Source organism: Alosa pseudoharengus, unplaced genomic scaffold (genome assembly GCF_046254945.1).
Source record: "Alosa pseudoharengus isolate Yale_2024_CS ecotype anadromous, Long Island Sound unplaced genomic scaffold, YU_APseudo_1.1 YU_APseudo_1.1_scf_8, whole genome shotgun sequence".
Taxonomy (NCBI): domain Eukaryota; kingdom Metazoa; phylum Chordata; class Actinopteri; order Clupeiformes; family Clupeidae; genus Alosa; species Alosa pseudoharengus.
Window position 1 is genome coordinate 25,375,503 of NW_027468870.1, and position 22,938 is coordinate 25,398,440.

A 22,938-nucleotide genomic window follows, 5' to 3' on the forward strand; every position below is an offset into this window, starting at 1 on the left:
TATTTGGAATGAGGTAGGCTAACAACGTTGTTTACGTTCTTCAGTAGGCCTAGTCACTCACCAGCAGTTAAGGCTTACCATGCTCTTTTCAAAACAGAAAGGCAATAAGTAACCCCATGTGAAAATGATGTCTCGTTCGACATTCGCATAAGCACCGCATGGTTGCACTATGAAGTTGTCTCTGTAGTATCTACCTTTTATATTGGGCGCCGGGGACAGCGTGTAGGGATTTGTTTGGGGGTGGGGGTTTCGGAGCCTGTCCACCCCTCCTCCTCCTTGCTCTCCCTCGTTTTAGTCCATTGTTGTGAAGCGACAGCGGTGAGTAGGGAGTCCGACTGGCAACAGAGCATTGCTACGAATCCCGAGAGCTGCTAACTGAGACTTTGCCGGACTGATTTTAAAACTCACTTAGCTCATTCGGTGTGGCAAACCATCCAGGAACTGCTTGGGTTCAAGAAGACTGAATCGCTTTGCGCGTGAACATTACCAAGGTGGTCTCACAGCCTTGCTCTTGGGTCCCTCATTCATAGTCTCAGAGGCGCTTTGGAGGGTCGCACTAACGTTTCATCGGACGACTTCTGTACCGTTTACATTAGTTTTTAACTCTCGTGGAAACGTTCTATGTGCGTTCAATGGACTAGAAACATCAAAACAGATTTTTCTTTTTCACATATTTTTCTTCATGTGGATTAAGCCGGGTATTTTGCTTCGGGAGCACTCGTGTCGAGTCGAGGAAACAGCGCTTTATCCGGCGTCAAGAATCTAATCAAGTGAGGAGTTGGACTTTGCGCACTGTATCAAGGATCAGTTCAATCTGGCGTCTGGACACTAAAGTCCTCAATATTGTTTTCTTATTAATGGATCTATATGTTCGCCACTGAAGTGACTTCACTTTCACAAAGACTTGGAAATAAAATCGTACCTCGGACCAATGGCTAATTTTTGCAAAGAACACTAATCTACGAATTTTGCCAAGGATTATAACAGCACTGAACGAAAATACGGTATGACATTTTTTGCATGAAATTTGAATTAGGATTGGCTGCTTACAATTCTCATTTACAATTCTAAAAGTCCAACTTTTTTATATTTTAAACGCTGCAATGATGCCTACTACCATGTAGCCTATTAAATTATTCAAGGAAAGGTTTTATACTGTAACTTACCTATAACCTACTTCTTTAGAACACTTGAGAAAGTTGTCGTTATTGTGTTACTATTTCTGAACTAACTGATACATTTCATTTATAACTTGTGTTATGCAAAGTGTATCACGTAGCCTATGTCAGTATGAACAGTTACATTTTAACCAAATCAATTGTCTCAGTCAAACAACGCTGGTGATCGAGCGTTTAATTTATTACCCCTCAATTGTGCTCTTACTTTTGTTTGCCACTCTCTCACAATGTATGTGGTGGTTAAACATTGCTGTATCTATGTTCAAAGAAAGGGACCACACATCAAATTTTTTGCTGTGTAAATGAACAACTCAACATGAATAATTCTAGTGCATGCCTAAAAGCCCAACGGTTGCATACAGATTGGCTTAAAATAATTTTCGGTAGGCTACTTTGACTTTTTCTATCAAACAGTCCCGGGGTAGGCTAACCGCCTTCTTGGCCGCAACTTTGCTGTGATTTTCAACTCCGTCCCTTTTCAGTTCTTCCACTAAACCAATAATTTCTGCATGGTCTCGTTTCTCCTATCCTATTGTGATCTCGTCACGCAATGAAAGCTACCCTTCCAGTATAAACAGACTGTAACTGCTATTCGTGGCAGTGCTGTGGTGTTTCTAAATAGAATGGGACTTTTGTGCCATGCTATGCATAACAAAAGTGACAGATAAACTCGAACACCCAGCGTGTTGCTTTTCTGATTAATTTTAACGAGAACCACTTAACATCAACTCGCTAAACGAGGACAGAAAGAGCCTATAGCCTTTGCCGTCACAAACATTCAGTTGAACTGAAACACGCAGTAAATGATTCACTACTTAATTGTCCTAATGGTTTCATTGTAGGAATGGTCAGTGTTAATTCATATTTTAGTATTTCTCTTCATCGTTCCACTCCAAATAGCGAATTTGACCAGATTGTCAATTAAAACTGCCCATGCACAGTCTCCGTTCACGCGCAACAGCTTCTAAACTGCCGCTCTTGCATATTCAGTAGAGGACATTCATAGGCGGATAAGACAGTGGTGAAGTGTCTCACATTCAGGTACGTGAACAAACACCCATATCTCCCCGCAGTCAATGCCTGGAAACATGTCAGTCGAGTGCAATGCCTGATCCAGATTTTTATCTCCTTCATTTCATCGCCACAGGTGATTGGGGTTGCGAGGCACTGGGCTTGCCAATGCCGTACACCAGCTGCTGAGGGTTCCTCAGGCCAGCTCTGACCTCCCCTGCACCCCCATCAGAGAACAAGCAAGAGAAGACCCATCCAGTCTGCAAGATGGCTTATCTCCACAAGGTCCTCATACTGATCGTCTGTGTGGCGGACTACTCCTGGGGAAGGGCTGTCACAACAGAAGAGATTCAAACCAAAGGTATGTTCTATATGGTTCATATCATTCATACAATGCTTATTTTTGGGACTATTTGTGTGTGGCGGCCGGGGGGCGGGGGGGGGGGGTAAATGGTCAGTTTACATGTATTGCTAAGTTATCCCACTGTAGTTCAGCTTATTATTTAATTGTGTCATAATTTTATCTGAGCCCTGACCAGGGGCATTAAGGGGGCGTAAAACAGTAGGTCATGGTCCAGTGAAAGTCTCCACAGTTATGGCAAAGAGGGGTTGTGAATAAACCCATTATCCGGAGAGAGGTGCCATCGAGCTCCACTGAAGGTGACGTGAAGTAGAGGGGGGCTGTAATCATTTTCCGGAGAAGGGCTCTAGTATTCTCCCCCCTTTCTCTCTTCCTCTTTCCTCTTCTCATAGGCGTAACTGTGCTACCTGATCCGGCCAAAGCCCTGAGGCTCGGAAGTGTAAATCTGTCTGGCCTGGTGCCAGCTGTGAGTGGTTGTGTGTGTGTGTGTGTGTGGGGGGGGGGTTGTGGTTCCCATTCTCTCTGTACAAATGCATGACTTGTCTCGGGTTTTGTATGTGCTTTCAGAGGTGAGCATTCAGCCTCAAATGTTTGTTATGATGGCTGTAGATTGATTGCACTCACCACTAAGTGCCCCCAGTCCCACTCCACCCCACCGCACACACACACACACACACACACACACACACACACACACACACACACACACACACACACACACACACACACACTACAGCATTGTCAATATGCTCTATGCAAGACAAGCTTAAATTGAAACAAAAATAATCAGAAAATACGGAAAACTGAAAAACATTGCAACAGAGGCTGAATGTGTGATCAAATGAAGAATAATGGCTGTAGTAGACTGAGAGAGGGGAGGGTTGATGGAAAATTCAGCACAAAGGGACAGGGCAACGATGGAAGTATCTCAAAGAAGGAGAATAGGAAGGATCCTATGCTCCCTCTCTCTCTCTCTCCCTCTCTCTCTCTCTCTCCTTTTGACCTTAGCTGCCAGCTTAAAGCTCACCGTGGGCCAGTGTAGAGGGTTCAGGGACCCCGTGGTGGGGCTCAACAAAGCTCCACTGAAGTTCTGCCAGCGGACATTAGAGTCATTAGACAGCAGCACCGTACACACAGGCAAAGCCACCCAGCACAGCCAGTGTCACTAGAGGAAATGTCGAAAAAAGCACATATAAACAAGAAAGAAGTGACTTGGGGGTCAATTGAATGTAACTTGCGTAGGAACCCCCACCACCCCCGAAAAAAGAAGGGGAAAAAGATGTTAGGAGACCTGAGCGATGACTGGCCCCTCTGTAGCAGGAAGGATCTGAGGGGCCAGCCAATGTCGGCCAGTTGGGAGCTCAAGTGGTTAATGATTGCTCATACACAAGGAGTTCATTCAGGGAAGCACGGAGGCGCGCTGTGATGTTAGCTCTGGCTGTGATCGTTTCAAAGGTAACCTGCGGCCCAGCAGATTGACACAGCACAACTGGGAGTTCAGCACAGCACAGGGCTGTGCTATAGCTGTAGGCCTGGTGGGTTAAAGTTATTTTTAAAAACAGACACACACACACATATGTTTGTTTATTGAATGCCTTTGTTCTCAGAGGTATCCAGGGGATATAGGTATAGGAGGGATCTCAGAGGTTATGCAGGGAACAGGCAAGTTGCTAAATTGATCTATGAGTGCTGAAATGATTTACAGTAATAACATGTAAAACATGTCAGCGATCTCACAACTATTTATCAAAATGTTTAATAATAATTCAATTACCAGTGCAAACAGTTAAAGGGCTACCTGGTGCCAGCACCATTTTGTTTTTCTCGCTCAGTTCTAGAGTAAGGAGGCCATCCTTGTATTTCATGGCCCAGCGCTCTTTGTGTGTTTTTGTGAGTTTGACGTTATTTTTCCTTCCCGCCATTCACACCCATTCGAGAGGTCAAACACAGGCCAACTCTCCAGCTGGACCCATGAAGTTCATTAGCAAGTGTGCCAATGTGACTTTGGAGACTAGGCTTAGTGGAGGTGTGTGTGAGTGTGTGAGTGTGTGTGTGTGTGTGTGAGTGTGTGAGTGTGTGTGTGTGTGTGTGGTTAGAATGGCTGCTGCATTGGCAATCTCAGTCTCAATTGTGGTGCCATGATACCAACCAATATGACGTCAAAATCTGGTGTTTGGAATAATCCTCTGGTTTCACTCTGCAGTTCCAAAACATTGTTGACTACTTTGAGTGTTTTGCTTATATAAACTTGCACAAAATGGTCTGTGAGTCATTTTTACACAGTCTAATGCTATAGTATTTTGGTAACCCTCCAGCACAAGCAAATTAACTTAAACGTGTCAATCTCAGCAAAATCTGAAAAGGTGTTTGCTATGTTGCATATGCTTGCCAAAGTGAAATAAATCACTTAACGCTCCCTCTCATTTTCTTTTTCTTTTTCACTTTCTCTCTCTCTGTTCCCCCCTCCTTTCCTCTTGCTCCGTCTCCAGACCACCGTGTGCACCGTCCACCTCTCGTGCCTGGGTTCCCAGAGAACACCACGGCCGTGGTGGGTGGGAATGTGAAGCTGGTGTGTAAGGTTCACAGGCCGGCCTCCACGCGCATCCAGTGGCTCAAGAAGGACGATGGCCTCCTGGGAGCTGATGGCCAACCTCATCTGCGCGCTCTAATGGTAAAAGAACATTCCGGCACTGAATTATGTTTCAGTTATGAATTATTATGAAAAGTTTACGCAGCAATGTAGTTGTGTCTAATTTTGCTTGCTGTTTTTTTTGTCACAGCCTATTCAAGGTAACATATCCAAGGTGAACGTCCTGGCTCTCAACAATGTGTCATTGGAGAGTACAGGAGAGTATGTGTGCAAGGCAGAGACTTCCTCTGGGCAGTACATGCAGTCAGCCTGGCTAGAAGTTTACCCAGGTAAGCCAATCAGTTCCTACTGGATTTAGTAATTTATGTTGTTTGACTCACTAAAAGTATTGCTGACATCTAATGAATTTGGATTGTTTTTGTTTTTTTTGTAGAGGAACTTCTGTCTCGTTCTCTGATGCCAAATGCCCGTCTGGAAACAGCAGAAGGTAAGCACACCCGCCAAATGTTGAGTTGAAAAATTCAGAATTATCCTGTGTTAAGCATTACCTGTTTAGTTCATATTTAGGGTTGAAGTTCTGGTCAAGCCCTCAAGCACATTTGTAGTTGCATTGATTGCAGACTGTCATGCGACTTCACTAATGAATCTAACAGACCTTGAATTGTATCTTTGTTTCATGTATCTCTGTTCTGTTTCTAGATGTTTCCGAGGACCAGCTGGACGATGTGTCCGAGCACCTGCTGCTGGAACCAGGTGATGTGCTGAAGCTGCGCTGTGATGGCGGTCGCCGGGGGTCAGTGCTCTGGTACAAGGGCGATGCCCGCGTGCAGCACAGCACACGGATCCATATCCGTGCTGGCGTCATGGAGATCGTCGACATCACCTACGATGACTCAGGAGTGTACGTGTGCATGCTGCGAGGCTCGCGGGAGATGCTGCGTAACTTCACTATCATGGTGGCAGGTATGGACATCACTGGACACACACACACACACACACACACACACACATACTGTATAGTGTACTGGGCTGCATTTTACATAATTTATGATTGTCCAAAGGTGTCACTCATACATATACCACATGTTACAATGCTGACCATACATAATGCTTGCCATGATTTAGATAATAATGTAATCTTTCTGGTCATTTCTCTAACATCATGTTCTCTTTGTCCAACATGATCAGACTCCCTTGGCTCTGGTGATGATGATGAGGACAATGGCCTGGATGACATGCTGACAGAGTCTGAGAACGACCAGGTGTACTTTAGTAGAGGTCAGTTGTACAGCCAAAGCACATGCTCAGATTCTTATTTTTATTTGGTTTTCTATTTTTGGATAGTTGACTGGATTGTTTGCCCTTGTTAGTAAATATTGACCAGGACGGCAGAGTGGTTTGTTTACAGAATTTCAGCAATGCACGGCCTTGGCCAAAATAGCTTCAGTCAAGTGGTATAAGGTATAAATGCAAGGTACAGCAGTATAAGCATCAGGACATAGTTAGGGTCAACTGAGGTGAAGTGTTGAGGAGAATACATTAGTTGAACACACACAAAAAGACCTAGATCTAAATGAAAAACATCCTTCCTTTTTATATTGTGGACAGTAACGCTAATCTGTGTCTCCTCTTGTCCTCTCCTGTGTCCCTCAGGACCCTACTGGACGCACACTCAGCGCATGGAGAAGAAGCTCTACGCCGTGCCGGCCGGCAACACGGTCAAGTTCCGCTGCCCTGCCACAGGCAGCCCCTTACCCACTATCCGCTGGCTGAAGAATGGCCGTGAGTTCCGGGGCGAGCATCGCATCGGGGGCATCAAGGTGAATAGACTCTCCAAAGGGAATGTGTGTCGGTCTAAATGTGTTTGAGATATATTGGTGTATCTCATTGACACAGAACAAGAGTGATACGAATATGTCTATAACACGTGAATATGTTTTGTTTGCTGAACAGCTTCGTCACCAGCACTGGAGCCTGGTCATGGAGAGCGTGGTTCCGTCAGATCGGGGCAACTACACGTGTGTCGTGGAGAACAAGTTCGGCTCCATCACCCACAGCTACCTGCTGGATGTGCTTGGTAAGACACGCACGTAGACACACACACACACACACACACACAAACACACCAGGTCTGTGGGTCTGAGGAGGAGTTTTGAGTTTTGTGGAGTCAGCGGCAGTCCACAGCGGTCAGCAGCTGTCAGTGGAGATCACAATCAAACTGGCCCAGAGTGGCCGGCCATGCTGGAAGTGACTGGTTTGCCTGCAGGCCTGACATGAAAAGAGAGGGAGGGAGAGAGATAGAGAAAGAGAGAGGTGGAAAAATGAGAGAGGGAGGGAGAGAGAGAGAGAGAAAGAGAAAGAGAGAGACAGGACATCCCAGCTCCTGAAAGCGGTGCATGTGGCGAAAGGCGCCAGAGTCGACTCAGTGGCTTTCAGATGTCTGTGGCAATATTTAAGGTCCGCTATGAGTGTGGAGAAGGGGGCAGTAAATTTGAGCTGGGGCACGGCGGGGGAGGACTGGGGGGTCTGGCGTCGGTCCGCGTGCCACCAGGCCTGGAAGCCGCGTGTGAGCGGCAGTGTCCAGACCAGTTTTCTACCTGACCTGTGACAGACCTGTTTGTTAAGAGTCCAGCATGGGGTCAACTGCTGTCTCCATGCAGAAAAAGGGAGAGAGAGAGAGAGAGAGAAGGAGAAGGGGTGGGGGTAGAAAGACAATGAAAAAGAAAAAAAAGCAGAGAAGCTCCATGTCATCAAAGCATGCCAGCTTACAGACAGAGGGAGAGAGTATGTGCAGCTAAACAGACAGACAGACCGAGTGAGAGAGTGTAGGGCAGCTGAACAGACAGACAGACAGAGAGGACAGACAAACAGATAGAGAGTGAAAGAGGGAGAGAGTGAAAAAGTGAGTGATAGGAAGAGAGAGGGGGTAGGTAAAAATCCTCCACCAATGGAACCAATTAGTGGACGTCTGGCCAGCTTTGGAAGCAGTGCTTATCTCTTTCACTGGTCTGGCATTCTTATCAGATTAGCACTCTCAGCATTTAACATGCTTTCCCCTGCTTTGCAGATATTCTCCCTCTCCCTTTCTGTATGTGTGTGTGTGGTGTGTGACTCCTCTGAAGTTGGCTAAATGTGGTCTTATTTTGACTTGGACCTTTGAGTGTGATTTTTGAAACTGAGTTGTGACTTGGCAGCATATTCCTTTCTATTTTTTTGTTTAAGTCACCAATCACTAAGTCAAAACATCAGCCAGAAAATGACTTTTTAATGTGAAACGTATAAATGACTTGATAATGTAAAACATAAACATTTATTTTAGATTGTATGTGTTGAGAAAGAGTCTAACATTTCAACACAGAGAGAAAATCCCTGCTGACCATCCCTCTCTCCCTCCGTTTCTAGAGCGCTCCCCACATCGGCCTATCCTGCAGGCTGGACTGCCCGCCAACATCACCGCTGTGGTGGGGGGTGACGCCCAGTTCTTCTGTAAGGTGTACAGTGACGCCCAGCCTCACATCCAGTGGCTCAAGCACATCGAGAAGAACGGCAGCCGATATGGCCCAGATGGCATCCCTTACGTTCAAGTCCTCAAGGTAACACTCAACACGAAGCTGTGGAACCCCAAAATAGTCCTGCAATGTTTTCATTAGTTTTGGTTGACTGCAATTGCACAGATGTCATGTATTGTATGTGAAGGTGCTTCAAAGGTGTTGCAAAATGCTTACTTTTGAAACAGAGATGTAACTATTTTATTCCTTATTGTTTTAGACTGGGAGCTTGAACATGTCCGAGGTGGAGGTCCTGTATCTGACCAACATCACTATGGAGGATGCAGGAGAGTACACATGCTTGGCTGGCAACTCCATCGGATTCTCCTACCAGTCTGCATGGCTTACGGTCCTCTCTGGTAAGTCCTCCTCTACTCAGCAATCACTCACTTCAGACACTTCACTTGTTCTTCTAACACACACCGGCAGACCAGTTCTCATCCTGTTGGTTGTTGGTTGTTGTTTACAGAGGAGGAAGTGGCAGATGAAGTGGAGAAGATGGAGACCAAGTACACGGACATCATCATCTATGCATCGGGTGTCCTGGCTCTGGTGATGGCCATCATCATCGTGGTTCTTTGCCGTATGCAGGTCCACCCAAGCCGAGAACCGTTCGACGTTCTACCAGTTCAGAAGCTCTCCAAGTTCCCTCTTCGTAGACAGGTATGCATGACTCTGCTCACTTTGGGTCTCGGCATTAGATGGGGAAAGTGTCATATTATTTTGTTTAACCTGTCCATGGTTCTATAGCCATATATAGAGTTTGTTGAATGTATTAAAACTAAACGTTTTTTTTCTATTCTCTCCAGTACTCTGTGGAGTCCAACTCATCAGGGAAGTCCAGTGCCTCTTTGATGAGGGTGGCCAGGCTGTCGTCCAGCTGCTCCCCGATGCTGGCTGGAGTTATGGAGTTTGAGCTCCCCTATGACCCAGACTGGGAGTACCCCAGGGAAAAGTAAGTGCTTTACTAGCAGACCATTTCTCACTGTCGCCCTAATGGTTTTGCCATTTACTCGTACTTGTTTATTTGTGTGTTTTTAATGTCTTTTTTTATGCCTCTGCTTATAGCTTGACCTTGGGGAAACCACTGGGTGAAGGCTGCTTTGGTCAGGTGGTGAGAGCAGATGCTTTCGGCATCAACAAAGAGAATCCAGAGCAGGTGTCCACTGTGGCTGTCAAGATGCTGAAAGGTAACATCTCAAAAGCAATCCAAAATGGCCTGCTCCGAAAGAATACCTTCCAATGAGTGTGTGTGTGTTCTTGGTTTTGAACAATAGTCAATACTCAATACAATGCTTTTAATCCAGATGATGCCACGGACAAAGACCTGGCCGACCTGATCTCCGAGATGGAGCTCATGAAGGGCATGGGCAAACACAAGAACATCATCAACCTTCTGGGAGTCTGCACACAAGATGGTGAGTTTGTTTGCTCTCCCCAAACGGGCACTGTGGCTTTGTCTCGCCAGCAAGTCAAATTTACACAGCAGCCCCCAGCTCAAATTCACAGACGAATGTAACAACCCCCATCTCTCTCCCTCTCTCTCTCTCTTTCCCTCCCTCTCTCTCTCTCTTTCCCTCCCTCTCTCTCTCTCTTTCCCTCCCTCTCTCTGTCTCTGTCTCTCCGGTTTCCACTTTTTTCTCTCTCTCTCTCTCTCTCTCTCTCTCTCTCTCTCTCAGGTCCTCTGTATGTTCTGGTGGAGTATGCTTCAAAGGGCAGTCTGAGGGAGTACCTGCGAGCTCGCCGCCCGCCTGGAATGGACTACACCTTTGACGTGACCAAAGTCCCTGAGGAGCAGCTCACATTCAAGGACCTGCTCTCCTGTGCCTATCAGGTGGCCCGTGGCATGGAGTACCTGGCTTCCAATAGGGTGAGTCATAGGCCACCGAAACAAACCCCCCCGATCCACCCTCAAAGTTGCGAGTGTTGTTCACCCGAGTGTTGGGTGTTGTTGTGTTGTTGTACACCCCCCCTCCCCCCCATTTCTTTCATCAAAACGAGTCACATTTGTGCGTGTGTGGTTGTGTGTGTGTGTTAGTGACGGGCGTTGACACTATCCTCCGCCGGCATTCCTCCAGCGGCCCTGAGAGAGAGAGAGCCGTGGACGTGTTTAGGCGCTTGTCTGACCCATCCCGCCTCCGCTGTGGGCTTTTGTCCCTTTTAGCAGTGCCATAAATCTGTTAGCAAACAGTCTAAGGCTGCAGATCGTGTTACCAGCTTTTTGTGGCCTGCTAAGAATGTGAGCGTCTGAGAAACGCTCCTCCATTACGGGCCCGCAAAAAAACTGGGGGCCTGCTTTTTTTTTTTCTCTCCCTCTACCACTCTAGCTCTCTCTCTCACCCACTCATTGTATATATGTCACTCTCTTTCTTCCTCTCTCTCTCTTCCTCTGTCTCTCTCTCTCTCTTTCCTCTCCTTCTTTCCATACCCCCAATCCCCAAATACAGCGTCTATTTTAGAATGCGAAACCAGAGTAAACTTAATGACATCCATGCCGTCCAGCTCTCTGAGGACGAGAAGGGTGGTGGGCGGCTGCTCTTATTTTTTGGCGAAACCTCAGAGTTTATTTACAGTTGTGCGCAGCAGTGCCGAGACATGGCTAAAACAGTGGAGATTTATGTGACATACAGACATACAGAAACATACAAGTAGGCATTCTTATCTGTCCTGTTTTGGTGTGTGTGGGGACTGGTGTTTTTTTTTTGCAAGAATAGCAACCCCCGGTGTTAGTCTGGAATGCCACCACCACAAAACCCAAGGAATGAAGGCCTGCACAGGCCTCTGCATCATTGTCAGAGCCCTAGTGTTTGTAATTATATGACCTCTCTAAGCATCTTTCCCTCTTTCTCTGAAATCCAACAGTGCATCCACAGGGACTTGGCCGCAAGGAACGTCTTGGTGACCGAAGACAATGTCATGAAAATCGCCGACTTCGGCCTGGCCCGGGGAGTTCACCAGATCGACTACTACAAGAAAACAACCAACGTGAGTGATATGATATGTTTTTTAAAAAAAAATGTTGCGGTTGTCTTTTTTTAAGAACCCACTTTTGCTGGCTCATCCTCCTCCCAGCCACCCCAGTCTCTGCTCTTGTAAACACTGGAGTCTGTTGGCCCCCTGTCTCAGGCGCCAGACCATCTCCCTGACTCCCTCACACTCACCCCCACAACCCCCATCCCACCCCCTTCCTTCATTCCTGGGGTGTGTTTGCAGCTTTAATGATTTTAAAGACAGATGTTTGATGTGTCGCCTCTGATTGGCAGATCACTTAATGGGGGATAATTAGGTGAAGGGGTCTCGATTATAGGGGCAGCAAGGGAGAGAGCAGAGCTGTTGTGTGTATGTGCGTGTGTGTGTGTGTGTGTGTGCGTGCGTGCGCGCGCGTGTGTGTGTGTGTGTGTGTGTGTGTGTGTGTGTGTGTGTGTGTGTGTGTGTGTGTGTGTATGTGTATGTGTTTGTTTCTCTATGTATATCAGAGAGAAAATTAGATACGTGCACATTTTGTATTTTGTGAGTGGACAAGTCTGTCTATTTATGTGTGTGTGCGTGTGTGCATGTGTGTGTGTTTGTCTATGTATATCAGAGAGAAAATGAGATACAAACACGCACATTCACGCATGTCGTACTTCCAATCAAGTTGCAACTAGCTCAACATGACAGAATGACCGTTTAATGCAACATACTAATGTTCTCCTCTAATTGCAGGGACGACTGCCAGTGAAATGGATGGCGCCAGAGGCCTTGTTTGACAGAGTCTACACACACCAGAGTGATGTGTAAGTAATAATCACTAATCTCCACAACCCTGCCAGACCATCAGCTGACCAGGAAGGAACTCTGGAATCCCCAAAGAGATGGAATGCTAGGGCCTGTTCCGATTAATCAGAATGCTATTTGGACTGAGGAAAGCACCCTGGCATAGATTAACCCGATTTGGCCCTTGTACATTTTTAACGAGCGAAAATAAGCCTTTTAATGAATGAATTGGTGTTTTGTGAGGATTTTGTTCGAGGGGTGCAAGCTCGTGGCTGGCCATCTACTTTGGCACGGTGTGTGTGTATGAATGTGTGTGTGTGTGTGCACCTACATGTTAGTGTGTGTGATTTGTGTGTTAACATGAAGACCCATGTGGTGCCCCCCCCCCCCCCCTCTCTCCAGCTGGTCTTTTGGAGTCTTAATGTGGGAGATTTTCACTCTGGGTGGCTCTCCTTATCCTGGGATTCCTGTGGAGGAACTTTTCAAGCTCTTGAAGGAAGGCCATCGCATGGACAAGCCCTCCAACTGCACACATGAACTGTAAGTAGCAAAACCTTTCCTTTCATATTTCACGAAAATTATACAGTATACAGTATACAGTACAAGCATACATTTCTCTCATTCGGTGTGCTCCCAGGGTTATCAAACACATTACCCTCAGTGTTGTTGGCACTAGTTCTACCAGTAGAGCTAGAGGAACATATTTATGTTGGTCTATAAATCTGGGGGATTATAGTTCTCCTATTCTACTTTACTCTGTCATGAAAAAGCTTAATGATTGACCAAGAGATGGCTTCCCTGTTCACCTGACTCTATGTGTATCCTTACAGATACATGAAGATGAGAGAGTGCTGGCATGCCGTTCCCACACAAAGACCCACCTTCAAACAGCTGGTAGAGGAGCTGGACAGACTTCTACTGTCCATTTCAGATGAGGTAAGTGCTCCCTGCTCTCACTGAAGGGAAACATTTAATAAAAACAATAATCGTAAAAAAAACTTGAACATTTAGAAAAGATTGATATGCAAGTAGACTAATGAATATCATTTCATCGCCTTTCCCTCTCTAGTACTTGGATTTGTCCACCCCATTTGAGCAGTACTCTCCATCTTGTGAGGACACCTCCAGCTCTTGTTCATCGGACAATGATTCAGTCTTTACCCATGATGCCATCTCCACTGACCCTTGTCTCCTCGGCTATCACAACGTCCGATCTCGGAGAGACCTATAGGCAGCGGAAAGGCACAGCTTGACCTCGGTGTTGGACTCTTTTTGGCACTAGTTGCTCGGACGGAACATGATGTCGCATTGAACATGATTGCACGAGAAAACAGCGGTACTCAGAGGTTGACATCTCTGCCTTACAGCCCAAGAACATTATTGTGATGCTTGGCACTACAGTAAGAAAAGCAACAATCAAATGAAAATGGCTGCTTCAAACGTACAGGTTTCATTTCTTTTCAGCCTGGTTGCATTCATGAAGAGGCTGGTTGGAGATAAGCGTGTAAGAACTCCCCTGAAGTATCTGAACAGTATTGAAAACTGGAGTGTTTTACAAATTAAGAAAAGAACATTTATTTTGATATTAAAGAGAAAAGCATTGTTAAATATAAATTTCTCTCTATATAAAATTATTTTACATTTTGCTATTTAAAGAAAAGAAAAACAGCTGTCTTAAATCTCAGGAAATCATGTGTTAATTTGCTGTAGTGACAGCAATACAGTGCCTGATTTTTAGATTTCCTGTAAATATATTAAAATATTATATGTACATATCTCACAAAAAAAGACAATTACTTTTATAACTTATTCTAAATGATATGAAGTGAAGGTCTTGCGCTGGTGAAGACCAATGAGGTAATTCTGCTTTGAGAGGACAAAAGAAGACTATTACTTTTCTTTTTTTAAATATTCGTTGTTGTATGCCACTCACATCATTGTACGCATCGCCTGAGCCAATCCTGCCAGGACCATATCTGCTAAGCTGTCTTGGTAGTTTCTCATGCCACTCCATCTGCCTGGAGTGGACAAGTGGCTGCCAAACGCAAAACAAAAGACTGGCCTCACAGAGTCTAACACAATCTAACACATTGGACACATCTTGGGAGACAAGCGAAGCCTCTACTGTCAGCACTGTAAAAAAAGAAAGAAATTGACTGAATTTCACTGAGTGAATGTGGTGGAAAACATTGGTGGTGGTGGTTGGGGGCGGGGAGTGTAGAGACATGGGACAGTGTTGAGGGGCTGAAGTGAAGCAGTTGTCCATTGTCTCCTCAGACCCCCCCCCCTTTTTTTTTTACCCCACTTCAGCTTGTTTGTAGCCTCCAAGTACAGGCCAGCGTAGCACAATGGGACCAAGGCCCCTCTAATGGCTGTAGCTGTGTCCACAGTTGAGATGGCAGGGGGTGAAGGAGGGGAGGGAGGCGGCACACAGGAGAGAGAGAGGGAGAGAGACATAGAGAGAGGGAGGGAGATAGCCAAGGGTTGGGAGGGCAGCTTCTCCTACAGCTTGTGTGCAAATGAGGTGCCCTTATTATGTAAATGCATCCAGCTGCCCCATCTTTATCCCTGCCCCATCTTTTTAATATACAATGCTAATGTTTTAACAGAGGGTTGGTCAAGCCTCCCTTTTTTATGGGTGAACCCCTGGCAGTGTCCTTCAGGGGGATCATGGCCAGACCTCTGGGAGCTGATAAGAATCCAGTGCTTTGCATTTTTTTTGTTTTCGCCCCCCCCCCCCCACACCCCTTTTTTTTATCAAGTTAAGTGAACCAAATTCCAAGCAGTCTCTCAGCCCCAAAGGTGTGTTTTTGTGTAAACATGTTTGCATGCAGGCAATTTAGGCAGGCAGGGCTCGTCCCTTTGTGCATACAAGAATGAGTGACTAGAAAAATTAGCAACCTCACTCAAATTCTGGATTTTTTTGTTTTGTTTTGTTTTGCAAGGCAGCTACACCAATAGAAGACCTCTCAAGCAATACCAAACCACAGTCCTCTAAAAAGGGTCTTATTTTCACTCCGTGGCCCTTCCCAGTCATACTATGAAATTTACATCCTCATTACCAGCTTTTATACTCCAAAAGTCTGCATGACATTCCATTTATGTTCTCCGAATACAATTGTAAACAATTATGATGTTCTTATGCATTTTTTTTCATCGAGAGAATTATTTTAGAAAATATGTAATTTATTTGTTTATTGTTTTGTTTTATATTAAATAAAGTGTAATTTAAAATATTAAAACAATTCTCCTTACATTATGTACAATGAGATTCTTTCTTTCTCTCTTCCTTTCTTTTTGTATATCTGTCTCTCGTTTGGTGTCACAGTGTTTACACATGAGTGTATGGATAAGCCTTCCCTGTCAGAGCCCAGAGGCGTGTGCTCTGTGTTCTAAGTGCCAAACACATCCGCGGCACATGGCCCAGTCTTATCACTCATGTGTAACAAACCAAAAGTCCAAAAGGCATCCCGTGTGGAGGCTCCAGTCTGTCAGAGGGTGGTGGGAGTAGGGCACGAGGGCGGGGAGGTGGGGGTGGGGGTCCTCCAGGGCCTGATAGCAGGCCGTCTCTCCAGTCCCCCGAGAACCCCAGGCAGCTGCTCCAAGTCTGATAAGGGGGCAGAGGGGCTTACCTCACCTCCTTCCGCATCGCATCCCAGAATACCTTACATGCATGTTTGGGCCAGTAGAGACATTGGTGGTGGTGAGAAAGACACAAGGCCTAACACCACCACCCCCTCCACACACACACACACACACTAACACACACACACACACACACACACACACACACACACACACACACACACACACACACACACACACACACACACAGTTTGACTATATCAAGGCACCTCTCCATTCCAATCACCAATCGCCACAGATAACATGCAGCCCACACCCACCCACCCCTGGCCAAAAGCAGGCGCTCTTATCCAGACCCATGACAGCAGTTCCAGTCCAGGCTCTGAAAATAACGTCTGACGCCACTGTACGCCTCGGTGATGGAGAGGCAGACGTCTCTGATACATGCGGTGAGATTTCTCCGAAGTGTTATGTTCTTAAGGAGGCTGTGGTTTTGTTTTGTTGTCTTTTATGGCTACCGGACCAAGCATGTCATAAACTTTTTTTGTTGCTCTTTCTTGCGGTGGGTTGATAAAAACAACAACCATCAAGGGAAGGATTTGAATCACAGTTCCAGTGAATCGGTGGAGGCTCTGACTGACTTTAGCCAAGAAAACACAGCAACAGCAACAACGGAGACAGACCAAATCGGAGTCTCCAGTCAGTGTGTCCTATCTGACCCCTTTGAAGCAATCCCACCACTGCAAACCATCTGGTGTACACTTGGCCTCCGCAGTGCCAGCTCACCTCGCTGTGTGCGTCTTTTGTGCACTGACCCCCTTGTGTAGCCCCTTATCTCTGCACATTGAGCAACCAGCTGCCAGTGCAACTGGAGTAGGATGATCTCAGGGTCAGTGCGAGTGGAAGTTCGGGGCCTGCATTTAAAACACTGACTTTGCTTCGCTTACTCGTACAGGCACTTCATTGAGCATTCTGAGTAGAAAAGCTAGTGAGGCTCACTGTCTACATGCACAGTGTTGGCTCATAACGTATGCAACTGTAGTGTACATGCACATTCTAGGAATGCACACCTCTCTCACACACACACACAAACTTATTATGTTTAAGCACAAAACATGTGCTTCTTTTGGTCTATAAAACACTAAACACGCACAATATATGAGTATGGACTATAAATACCATTGTTAACAGTGACATCATAAGGCTGCATTAAATCAGATATTTCCCTTACTGTAGCTGCATGGAATTACGGTGACAATATCATTAACAGGCAATCAGTGACTGAGGACCAGTCAAACTGAAAGTTCACTCTGTTGTCCTAACTAACTCAAAGCGCAGCCTATCAATCTAACAATCTATGGCCAACAATCCATATCTTTGTCAAACACATGGCAAACACTCATATCAGCCATGACAAACATTCAAGTACATGCTATCAAGATGACTTGGAGCAGGAACATTCAGCCTCAATGTGTAGTAAAGGGATCTGGATGTTATTATGACCAGAGACTTTCTAATGAGGAGACACAGCACTCAAAACATCTTCCATAGAAATGCATGGGCTTAGTTTGTAACGCCAATATGGCAGTTGTCTACGCATATCACACCCTCTCCGTGGCAAAACGTCGACATGTGAATACTTGAATTTCCCCTAGGGGTCAATAAAGTATCTATCTATCTATCTATCTATCTATCTATCTAATTCATTGAGCCAATCATGTGCTGTGTTGTGAATACATTTAGCCAATCATGTGGTGTGTTGTGAAGACATCTTGCCAATCATGTGTTGTGATCTCGCCGCTGGAGCAAGATTGCAGTAGATTGGTGTCGTGAAGCCTTGCGCACACGCATTTCTGCCGAGATGGATGCCCGATGAGTGCCCAAAAAGCGTTGCCATATGGCCGCCGAGTGGAGGCATGAAGCAGTTATATATGGGCTATAAGAGGACATTGTTTTGCCCTACCTGATATTGTAAGTGTAATAAATGATAGATTACTTCCTTGCTCTGATTGTGGATGCTTAAGATAAAAGCTATTTGTTTGCACTGGTGTATATTAACAGGATTCATTTCACATTGGGTTCATTTCACTTTTCTTCTATTTTCATTTTCTCTTCTCTTCTCTTCTCTTCTCTTCTCTTCTGATGTTCATCAACATCATACTTTCTAGATTTGTCACTTGTGTGCTATGATCACACGGTGACAGGGATGGATTACTGCAGGGGCCTACCGGGCCCAGGGGCCCAAGGGATCAGGGGGCCCTGAAGCCAAAGCCTTTGCATTGAATCACTGCCTCAATATCAACAAATCAGGATGTAGGCTATGAATCTGATTGAATTAAAGTATTGGCCATCCCCAAAATGCACCAGAATACAGGAAATCACATCAAACAAATTAAAAATGTTCTGGGGGAGGACCCCCAAACCCCCCTCCCACATATGCGACAATTAGTGGGGGGCCTTTAATACATCTGGGCCCAGGGGCCCGAAAGTTCATAATCCGTCCATGCACGGTGATGTCCAAGATACAATATTTCCAATCATGTCTGCCAGTCCGCCATGGCCATTAACATGTGTTTATGTTCCCTCAAATCAGTGGAAACCATCCCCATTCTGGCCTTTCCAGAAGTTTCCAGGGAACATGAGAACAGAGGAGGCCCTTGAGTACATGGAGTTGACATGTTCTTTTTTTGTCCTGTAGTGTGACGACTGGCTGGCCCTCACTGGCCTGTGACCTCATAGATCAGACTAACTGCTGACATTAGCTCCAAGGATGCATTGGTCCCCTCCACTGTCTATCCCACATGAGCAAGTTTGATGCAAAACAGATCAAAATTTGGCACCAGCCAAGGGTGGTGATTTAATAGTGTTTTCACTCGTGTCCAATACCCCTCGGAGCGCAGAGTAGTAGCGGTCAGTCAAACAGAACAACAGAAAGACACACACACACACACACACACACACACACACACACACACACACACACACACACACACAAACCGGAACCATAGAGTGATAAGAGTGTATCAACATGGATATATTTCACACACTCTCTGCGGAAGAGCTTTATCAGTGATTGCTGCTTCAGGAGTTGAGTCACTCTGCAATTTCATCTCTGTTAATGTACAACTCAGCTCACCCAGTTCTCTCTCTCTCTCTCTCTCACACACACACACACACACACACACACACACACACACACACACACACACACACACACACACGCGCACACACACACACACACACACACACACACACACACACACACACACACACACACACACACACACATTGAGTCTCTGCACAGCCTGTGCTCACAATGGCTTATCTGTCTGTCAGAGTGTTCTCTCTCTCTCTCTCTCTCTCTCTCTCTCTCTCATACACACAAACAAACACAGGATTTTCTCTCTGTGTACAATTTATGGAAGTCATTATTTTATTTCTACCTCACACAGGCTCTAACTCACTCATGCACACACACACAAACACAAACACATAAGAATTTTTCTGCAGTAAAATGAAATATTCTGCTTCAGTAGATGTTGTTTACCACATAACATTGGCTGTATAGACAGCTTTCCTGGTTTCACTTGACTTGACTTGACTTTCCTGATGTGGCCTTTGACTAAGCATCCAGTTCCCTAAAAGGACCAACACAAAAACTGTGGAGGCTTGCTTCCTTCCTCCTCTTCTGGATTATAGTGGCTTTGGAGCCAAATAAGCCCTCCGTTTCCAGGGTGCCTTTGGGGGACAGAGAGACAGAGACAGAGAGAGAGAGAGGAAAAGAGAGAGAGAGAGAGGGATTGAGGAGACGCTACACAGTGGATCGCATAACCTGAAGCATGGCCTAGGGTCACGCACAATAGAGGCAGCTGAAACAAGAGATGCCACAACAGATTCTACAGTCGCCAGGAGAGGAAATGAAGGAGAAAGACTGAGTGAGAGAGAGAGAGAGAGAGAGGAAGAGTGTGGAGAGAGATTGAGTGTGAGGAAGGGGAGAGAGGGGGAGAAAAAAAGGAGGGAGAAAGAGAGAGAGAGAGCGAATGATGAGGGAGAAAGAGGAAGGAAGCGTGTAAAAAAGAGGGGGGGGGGGGGGGTCCTGGTCTCCCCAGCAGTGACGGGAGGCCCCTCAGCCACAGCAGGGTCCGACTCAGCCAGGGTTATTTATCGCTCTGTAATTTGGGAGGTGGCGGGGGAGCATAATTGATTTGGCTTGGATTTCAGGCATGAGGAAAAGAGGAGAGATGGATGGAGGGAAAGAGGGGAGAGAGAAAGAGAGAGAAGGAGGGAGGGCACAAAAGAGAGAGCGAAAGTGGGAGGGAGGGAAAGGGCCCACTGCACAATCGCGGGGGATGATCTGGGTCTGGCCGCCACCACTCCTTAACTCTGCGCCGGCAGTAATTGTTCCTCCTGCGGCTCGAAGTTTATCAGCGCAGAATGAGAAAAAGGCGCCTGGGTCGCGCAGAGCGACTCAGGGGTTTGGGGTTAACCAGAAAAGTCGCATTTCTGCAACATGCAGCGACAATTAGTTTGGGTTTGGAAGTGTGATGCGGCGCCTGATAGGTGGCCAGATAAACGTCTGTGAATGTGTCGGCCAACTGCTGATGCTGATATGTGCTGATGTGATACTATCTTCCCTGTATGTTTGTGTTGGTTGGTGTGTGTGTGTGTGTGTGTGTGTGTGTGTGTGTGTGTGTGTGTGTGTGTGTGTGTGTGTGTGTGTGTGTGAGTGTGTGTGTGTGTGTGTGTGTGTGTGTGTGTGTGCGTGCGTGCGTGCGTAAGTGAAAGTGAAGTATGTGTGTGCATTTATGTGAGTTAGTGTGTGTGTGTGTGTGTGTGAGAGAGAGAGAGAGAGAGAGAGAGAGAGAGAGAAAAAAGATTGAAAAGTTCATAGACCAAACGGTGGTCAAAACCTCAGGAGGAAAATGCTTTCCTTATGCTGAGGAGAAACTAATGTGGAATGAACCAAATCACAAAAACACAGACAACTTTCACAACTCAAAGCCAATGTACCAAAAATATGATCATTCATATAAAAGGTATATACTCTAAACAATTTATTTGTTGCTACAATCGTATTGTTCTGGGCCTTATATTGACCAAATTCACAACACAATTGTTAATTTTGCTTTGAGAATGTAGGGACCATTTTGGACATCCACGTCTCAACCTCACAGTAGTCTCAGTTCTTAGGAATGATTTCCTTTTCAAAGGGAGACTTTGGAGAGAGTACTTCTCTTTACAGAGTTTAGCAGGTGATAGGTAGAGAGCAGGGGAGTGAACAGCAACAGGGGGAAGGATAGAGGAGTTAAGTAGTGCAAAGTGAATGAATGAATGAATGGTCCAGTCTTTAATTGCCTCCTGCCTGTTAAAGTGCCTTTTCTTAGCACCAGTAGCAGTGATGCCAGCTGCACAGACCCGAACGGAGGCTGTTAAAACCGCCCCGGCCCCAGAGCCGCGTTTATTTGGAGAGCGCTGCTCTCGTCCGGTCCCTTCTGACTGATGTGGTCAGCTTGTCCCGGTCTTCCTCTCCGGGCTGCCAGACATGACCTACAGCAGGTTTTTTATCATTCTAAAAAAAAAACTTGAGGACTGACAATCATTATTAATGATGAACAGAAGGTTTCCAAGCGATCGCCCGCACCGTTATTTTACCCGTCTGCAATTTGTTTTTGTGTTTTATTTCAGAGGGCTGTGCTGCTGAGCATAAAGACATATTATATTCTCAGTCAGGACGACCACTCAGATGTTATGACAGCTGTCGTTCTGTCACACGGACACGTTCACACAGGGCTTGTGACAGGCGGTATGAGACAGAAGATGATCTGGAAGATTCTCACATCTCATGTCATGGCATGAGAACTCAACTACCAAGCAACTTCATTCATTTTGTGTGTGTGTGTGTGTGTGTGTGTGTGTGTGTGTGTGTGTGTGTGTGTGTGTGTGTGTGTGTGTGTGTGTGTGTGTGTGTGTGTGTGAGAGAGAGAGAGAGAGGGAAGGGGAGCAAAAGAATGTGTGAAATACGTGTATTTGTGCTTGCTTGTGTGTATGCCATTGAACCAGTGTTTGAACTCCAGTGTTAGTGATGTGCAGTGTAGCATGTGATAGTGGGCATAATGTGTTTTGTGGCCATGGATGAATAAAATCACACACACACATGCAATCACATACACGCACACGTACACACACACACACACACACACACACACACACACACACACACACACACACACACACACACACACACACACATAAAACTACCGCTGCCCACACTGCCAGCTGCCCACTCCAATGCTTAATTAGTTTCAGAGCACAGGATGCATGGGCTCCATCCCTCTCTATCCCTCTCTCTCTCTCTCTCTCTCACACACACACTGTCTCTCTCTAGTTCTAGGCATATCCTTGATTTTGTGGTGTTATACTAATCTCCCAGTCAATGCCACCCTTACAAACATATCAGCCAATGTCTACTCCCACACACACACACACACACACACACACACACACACACACACACACACACACACACACACACACACACACACACACACACACAGGTAATTGGCTGTGAGGTATTATCTGTCTAATTATCAAATAAATCTCGCTCTTCCTCTACAGGGTGGCTTTCCTCCAAACAGGAAACATGGATTACAGGGCACACGGCTCGCTAGATCCGGAGTCCTCCCCACATCACACACACAAACACACACACACACTCACACATACACACACACACACACACACACACACACACACACACACACACACACACACACACACACACACTGGGAGGGAGAAAGAGACAGAGAGAGAAAGAGAGAGAGAGAGTGAGTGCATCCTGTCACCATAAAGAGAATGAAACTTATTCACCACATGCAAAAACACCATGTATTTTGAAAATGTTCTTAAAAA

The 22,938-nt window shown here is 45.9% G+C and overlaps 1 protein-coding gene across 1 annotated transcript; it reads left to right on the forward strand.

Moving 5' to 3' along the window:
• The first annotated feature begins 321 nt into the window (after positions 1-321).
• Positions 322-15,612, forward strand: fgfr4 (fibroblast growth factor receptor 4). Its single transcript, XM_076273580.1, has 21 exons — positions 322-1,004; positions 2,326-2,550; positions 5,040-5,221; positions 5,331-5,469; positions 5,574-5,627; positions 5,840-6,103; positions 6,329-6,418; positions 6,794-6,960; positions 7,094-7,217; positions 8,543-8,733; positions 8,909-9,047; positions 9,158-9,351; positions 9,498-9,643; positions 9,757-9,878; positions 9,996-10,106; positions 10,368-10,558; positions 11,551-11,673; positions 12,394-12,464; positions 12,847-12,984; positions 13,275-13,380; positions 13,514-15,612. The coding sequence occupies exons 2-21, from the start codon at positions 2,457-2,459 to the stop codon at positions 13,673-13,675; spliced, it is 2,808 nt and encodes a 935-aa protein (XP_076129695.1). The 5' UTR covers positions 322-1,004; positions 2,326-2,456; the 3' UTR covers positions 13,676-15,612.
• Positions 15,613-22,938: the final 7,326 nt, after the last annotated feature.

Excerpts from the sequence above, each read along its gene's own strand:
- fgfr4 (XM_076273580.1), top strand. The coding sequence starts at position 2,457 with ATGGCTTATCTCCACAAGGTCCTCATACTGATCGTCTGTGTGGCGGAC. Across the intron at positions 6,419-6,793 it reads CCAGGTGTACTTTAGTAGAG|GACCCTACTGGACGCACACT; the intron begins GTCAGTTGTACA and ends TGTGTCCCTCAG. Across the intron at positions 9,352-9,497 it reads AGTTCCCTCTTCGTAGACAG|TACTCTGTGGAGTCCAACTC; the intron begins GTATGCATGACT and ends TATTCTCTCCAG.